A 7,008-nucleotide genomic window follows, 5' to 3' on the forward strand; every position below is an offset into this window, starting at 1 on the left:
AGGATCACAAGGGCCAAAATGTAAGGGTGCATATATAAGGATCCAACTTCTGAGATCTAAATCTAAGGATCAGAATTTAAGGGTCACAAGGGTCAAAATCACAGTATCAGATTATAAGAGTCAAAGTCCAAGGATTGGAAAATGAAGGTCAGGAGTTAGGATTGAACCCTCCCCTGCCACTGTGACAATCAGCATTGAATAATTGAAAATAATAGCAATCAGATCGATGAACGGTTTTAGATTTTAAGATCAAGTTAAGTACTTAACCATCCGGACACTCCGGTCTTAGCATTCGGACGTATCGGTCTTAGAATAAGATCGGAGTTTTTGCAGTGTAATGACACAAAAAGTAACCGTTACAGGCCTTCTGTGGCATAGGCTCGAACCCCTGCTTGTTTCATTTCCATTTTTTTACGGCTGAGCGGAGAAGGATGATTTCATTCCCGGAGAAAAATGCAAAGCAAATTATTTTCTGTATTTCATGTTCATGCTTAGTAAGAAAGAGTAATATTTTACTGCTTCTGAAAAAAAAGTTGAAAATAAGATGAATTTTGGGTTTAGAGGAAGGTTTCAATTTTGAATCAATCGGAGATGGTGATAGAACGAAGAAAAACGTGTCGCTTTAATGCAAAAATTTATTTGACGTTGTCCGGAAATGAGATTTTCAGAGATTAAACAGAGGGACTCTAAGCACCTTAAATTTTTTGGTGATCGATCAGTGTGAGTATGAACAATAAGAATTGCCAATGCATTCAAGATGGATGAACGTGGGCAATGTAATTTTTCAGATTTTTGTTGGCTCTCATTTAATTAACAAAAGAAAAATTGGAAATCGAGCGGCATTGTGTTGACTGAGCCCGTTCAGGAGGGTTAAATAATTGGATGAAGATTTTTTGCATCCTACTATTTTTATTCGTTCTCCATTCGGCTATTGCGTAATAATGGTACCGGAAGGCTGAATGATGAAAAATTCTTTGAGTAAAAATTGCTGACAAGATTCTTAAAAGTGTTTTTTTTTAAGATGGAAAGAGGTTCAAAATAGTTGAGACGACGAAAATTTCATTTACTTATTTATTCTTTTCATTTTCTCGACAGCGATATGGGGAATTACGGGAATATAATCTTTTTCGTTTTTTTTTAAATTGGGATATAGAGGGTTTACGTCTCCCTTTTCCTGGCAGTCACAAAGGCCATCGGCAGGATGGAAGAAAAACATTTGGGTCTTATGAAACATCAGATCTAACCATGAACTTATTTCCGGATATGAATGCAGGTTGAAATTGAAATTTCTGCTTATATCTGAATGATTTTCTGCACGGAGAAAATAAAATAGTAAAGACTGCTATGTCGGGATCGGCACATAGTAAACGTTACCAAAGTTTTATAAGTATTACTATGGACATGGTAATGGCTACCATGGAATATCGTGATGCTTACTATGGCGTCTAGTAAGCTTCTCAAAGGTCATACATCGTATGGACATAGCAATAATTACCATGATACGTAGTACAGCTTAGTATGTTACATAGTAGAGCTCCCTATGCTACGTAAAATGTCCTATCACACGTAATGAAATTATTCAATGAAATATAATAATGAATTATTCAAAATAATTGAATACCATCAAGGAATGACACACAAGTAGATTAATGTCAAACACAGAAACATCATTAATTCAAGAACAAGAATTTTTTTGTAAGAATCAACAAAAATAGAAATTATATTTTTGAATGAAATAATAGATTTATTCAGAGAGCTCCTAATAAACCGTCCATTAAAACCTAAATTACATTTCCAATTACATTTTTATTCATATCAAATAAATAGTTTTATAAATCTAAACAATTGCTTTCTCCATACAAGTATACACTTTATTAGTTAAAAATGGAATCATTGTTTGGATGGCGAAGGGAGATAATTTTTTAACATGTAATAATTCCCTGTCGGAACAAATAAATTGTCTATTTATTTCTAATTGCTTATCTACTTCTAGTGAATTCACTATTTATTCCATATAATTGAAGCTTTGTTATTTAAAGAAATATATGAATTTGAAACAAACATATTGTAGAATTTAATAGGAAAATTTCAAACTAAGGGTTTACGCCTTGAGCGTCTTGAGTTTATGAACATATCAAGAGACAATCGCGAATTTCAACAGCTTATTTTATAAATACTTTCTACGTTCATAGGACCATTTTCCATTCACATTGTAATCATTTACATGGATATGATAAGCATTCCTATGTACCATAGTAAATATTCCTATAGAAGATTGTGAGCATTACCATGGAAACCGGTAAGCATTACTGTAGGACATAGTAAGACTTAGTATGCAGGGCCAGTTGAAAACCCATTTACTATGTTGCCATAGCATTCTCTCCTATGACCATGGTATTGTTTACTATTCAATTTTCTCCGTGTGGACATTTAATTTCTATGTTAATAAACAATTCATAAAAAATCATAGATTATGAATTATTAAAATTGAAAATTGTTGCCTTTTTCCATTGTCAAAATACTGAAAGTTCTTTCAACTTCAATAAAATTTTGTATTTTGTATTCAGAAATTTTTTATTTACTTGTATGTAAAAATAATAAAGAAATATTAAGGATTAATTGAAAATTTAGAAATATCCAATACTAGAATGAGGCTGATGCAATATTAAAATTTAAAGGCGCCCCGGCAGAGGCCGTGTTAGTGTCGAGTTGTTTATATGAAATTCGTAACGAATTCGCTAGATAATTCTATTGTATTTCTACTGAAATTTCTATTAGTTTTGGGCCGTTTCCATCGAAATGTTCAATAGAACATATTCTATAGAAAAAATCAATAGAATTCTATTTTTCTATACAACTTATTCTATAGAGATATTTTCTGTGGAATTTCCTTGGCTCACATTCTCTAAGTTTTTTTTGTTTAATTTTCTTGATGAAAAGAAAAGAAAGAATAAAGTGAAAAAAAACTTGGAAAATTTGAGCCGAGGAAATTTCATAGAAAAAATCTCAATAAAATAAGTTGTATAGAAAAATATATTTCTATTGAGTTTTTCTACAGAATATTCTCTATTGAACATTTCAATAGAGATGATCAGAAGCTAATAGAAAGTTCAATAGAAATCCAATAGAATTGTCTAGCGAAGGAGTTTTACACCGCTAGGAGTTTTGCTGATTTTCTTTCATATGTGAAGATTAATGGTAATAATGCGTCTCGGTGAATGAATTGTTTAACTATTGGAAACTGGTTCCAGCTCTGGTCCTCATATAGAGTTGCCTTATCTTGTGTTCACGCTATTCATGCTTCATATATTATATGTACGTTAATGTAGAGGAACGGGATCGTGCGCATGCGCAGATCTCGTCACTGACTGGTTGCCATGGCAATCGCCACTTGTGTATAACACACGCTAGGAGGAGGACGCTCAGACGAGACGTGCCCAATTAATAAAATACTTTCGATACGTTCAACTATGTTTCATTGCGTCTACAAACACCTATTCCAATAGGTTATGGGCCCAGCACGCTTCAACTGTGCTCTGAAAAAGTGGGATATCAGTGATAAGTGATAAAGACTAAAATTGAAACGAACATTAATAAAAAAAAAAATCCACACGTGGACTCTGCGACGAGTTTGGTGGGAGATGAAATAAGTACACTGCCAGAAATTCACTATGAGTAAGTACAGTGCAGTGAAAAACAAGTGATCGGGAAATTAACGAATTGAGAAATTCACGAATTTGAGAAATTGGAAAAAATAGCGTCGTCATAGAAAATTCGGCGGGAACAGTGTGGAAGTGTGGAACAGTGCGCTAGTCTCAAATATGGCGGACGGCATTAGTCAACGCGGCTGATGCAATCCCGTAGAGTGGAGTAATATTTAGTCAGAAATTTAAATAATTGGTTGCATAATTATTGATGAGCGGATATAATTGTGGTTAATTATTTATTAACGGGGGAATTCAAATGACGGCAATGGGAAAAACAGATTAAGAAAAGATTAATTATTGGCGAGGGACGCGTTCGTTGGGCGTAGTAAGAAGGCACGGGGACGTTGGCGCCGGAAGTAGTCCCCATGCAACAGGCCAGCGGGATGGTGGCGCGGAGTAATACAGATATATTAATGCAATGCCGTAACTAAATTAGTTAAGCTAAAGAGAAATGAACAACATTTATAATTGAAATTTCTTGGAAAAGATTTTAAAAATAGAAAAATCTGATCATCACAACAATAATTTTAAATTAACACAGGTAAGGTGTTATGAGAGTTATGGAAGACTCTCACAGAAATCTTCGGATTTGATGATAACCATAGGGGAGAGGACGTGGCCCTGGACGTGGTAGAGGAAACTCTACAAATGAAAACAGACAAATTGAGTTATTATTTGGGTGAGTTGACTTGAAATGATAAAGAAGGTCAGGACGAGAAAAGACGCTTGAGATGGAGTGCTTGTGAAATATTGGCTAGCAAATATTGTCACAATTTAATTGGCCCGAAAAATTCGAATTAAAAATAAAAATAAATACTAGTTACAAAATAAAAATATATATATATATATATATATATATATATATATATATATATATATGTTTATCAGAATTAAATTCTGAGATTTTAACATTTTGAAATTCTGAAACTTTGAAATTTCGAAATGTGGATGTTCTATAAGGATGATCAGCAGTAGCACGTTTGACCATACGGCGTTTGAAACTGATTGTCTTTCAAAAATAAATTGGTCCATGTGTACTGTTCCTATTTTGTTCGAGACTCTAATGCTGATTAAGTTTGTGTTCAACTTGTCAGTAGCGGAGCAATTCAAATAACTAATCATAAACTTATTTTAAAAACCTAACAGGTAAACAGATGATGTCAGAGGATTAGTGGAGATCCTTGGTGGCCTGGCATGAATATATCATCTTGTCAGGCACACCTACCATCATACCAAAGGTCTATGAGGAACATCTAACTACTACTGCTGAGGTCAGGGATGAGCCAAAGGATGTGGAGAGTACAGATGTGCACGAGAAAGGCAAAGTGGAAAGTGGTGATGAGAAAACTGGTGTGGACGAGAAGTTAATCAGTTCAGATGAGGCAAATAGAACTGAGGGTAAAGACCCAGCAGAAGTAAATACTCTTAAAACAGGTAAATCTAAACCCCAGGTTGTAAAGGTTCAACATTTGGAACCAAAAATTGTAATAAAACACCCAATACCAAATCTTCCAAAAGATCCTACGAAAATTATCAATAACAAAATAAAATCTGAAATTCCAGTGGAGAATGAGTTGAATCTGATGTGTACTAAACTAATTTTTTTTGCTATTTCTAAACTATCTTTTAGAAATGGCAAAAATCCAAACAAATACATCTCGATTCATTTCGGACAGTCTCAAAGAAGTATCAAAAGACTTGAAAGAAATGAAAAATGAAAGGGATGAGAAACTGTCCAAAATTGAAGAGAATCTGGAGAATCTGAGGGTGTGGGCTGAGTATAGAGAAACTTCAGAAGAGGTGAGGGACGGGGATAATGATTCTTCTGAAAATAATATTGTTGAAACTGACGAGTTGGACGTGAAGACTCAAAATTTGATTAAAAGACAAATTGATAAATTAAAATCACAAATTCTGAGTCAAAATAGTGGAAGCAACCAAGACGAGAGTGTCAAATTGGTTGCTGATACTATAAAGCAAAGTCTTGTAGACAAAGGGTCAGCGGTCAAGAGGGATTACAAAATAGAATACAACACTCGTTTCGAACACTTTTATGATTTCTTTAAATCAGAAGTGAGATCTCAAAAACTTCTACACGTTCTTGATGATAAAAGAGAAATCAAAGTAGATAAGAGTATTCTAGAAGAACAAAAATATAAAGTCAGAGATATCTTGATAAATCATATTGATAAAAATCATCATTCAAAAGTTGTTACAATGCAAGATCCAATAGAAATTGTAGCTAAACTCAAAGAAATTAAAAGGGTTGAAAATAATATATCTTCTTACACTGTAAGACAAGAAATCTCAAATATGAAGTATGTGATTGGTCAAACAACAGCTACTGAATTTTGTAAGATGTTTGAAGAGGCCATTCGTAAATATGAAAACTCAGAAGATGCTAACCCTTTGTTCCCAAACGAGGTTAGAGAGGCGTTCAACAATGCTATCATTAAGGCTGTACCAATGGTACAGTATTTACAGTCTACAGCTAAAATAAAAAGGGAGAAACCTCCAACTTATGAACAATTGAAACTTGTAATCATGCAGGAAGAGGCAACTAGAAAACAGACTGAGGCTGGTGTGGGTGAGGTTAGGGCAGTCAATCTGGCTCTAAGTGACGTGAGATGCTATGGGTGTGGAGCCTTTGGTCACATTGGCAAAAATTGTCCAGGACAGGGAAAAGGAAAGTTGTGTTACAACTGCCATAAATATGGCCACACAAAGACCGAATGTCCTGAGTCAGGTGAGACAAACAATAAGCCAAAGTTTTTCTCTAAGTTTAATCCTTCACGGGAAGAGGAGGCTTTCGTGGATCTGGGAGGATAGGTGGTTTATTAAAGAGAAAATTGGAAAATACAGACGTGAATGACTCAGGAATTGCAAAAAGGGGTAGATTTAACAGAATGAGGGGTAAAGGAAGTAATGGATCTTCGAAACCCAATGTTCAATCGAAGGTTAGCAAGAAGGAGCCTAATAAAAGTTCAGGAACAAACAATAAGCTATAAGATGGTGGGCGGTAATACAGAAATTAAAAGACACATGATGAGAAGTGTCACAGCAAGGCTAACTGAAGAGACAATCAAGGAAAATCCAATTGAGAGTGACGATCAGAGCGTAGAGACTTTAAAAGAAGTTAAAGATAATAAACAAAAGTAAGTAGAGTCTAATGACAATTTGAAAAATATTGAACTTTCTAAACCGACTCTAGATCAGCACGTACAATCAAATTTTGATTTTTCAATTTGGGATAGAAAATTCAATAATGCTGATGAAATACGATGTGAAAAGAATACTGACA

General features: G+C 34.3%; 1 protein-coding gene across 1 annotated transcript; it reads left to right on the top strand.

The window, feature by feature from the left end:
* Positions 1–3,671: 3,671 nt before the first annotated feature.
* Positions 3,672–6,715, top strand: LOC107043684 (DNA repair protein RAD50-like). Its single transcript, XM_015265268.1, has 4 exons — positions 3,672–3,675; positions 4,923–5,141; positions 5,338–6,453; positions 6,570–6,715. The coding sequence occupies exons 1-4, from the start codon at positions 3,672–3,674 to the stop codon at positions 6,713–6,715; spliced, it is 1,485 nt and encodes a 494-aa protein (XP_015120754.1).
* Positions 6,716–7,008: the final 293 nt, after the last annotated feature.

This window comes from Diachasma alloeum, unplaced genomic scaffold, assembly GCF_001412515.2.
Source record: "Diachasma alloeum isolate Michigan unplaced genomic scaffold, Dall2.0 Dall_scaffold_00613, whole genome shotgun sequence".
Lineage (NCBI taxonomy): Eukaryota > Metazoa > Arthropoda > Insecta > Hymenoptera > Braconidae > Diachasma > Diachasma alloeum.

Excerpts from the sequence above, each read along its gene's own strand:
- LOC107043684 (XM_015265268.1), top strand. Across the intron at positions 5,142-5,337 it reads AGTAAATACTCTTAAAACAG|AAATGGCAAAAATCCAAACA; the intron begins GTAAATCTAAAC and ends ACTATCTTTTAG. Across the intron at positions 6,454-6,569 it reads GACCGAATGTCCTGAGTCAG|ACGTGAATGACTCAGGAATT; the intron begins GTGAGACAAACA and ends TGGAAAATACAG.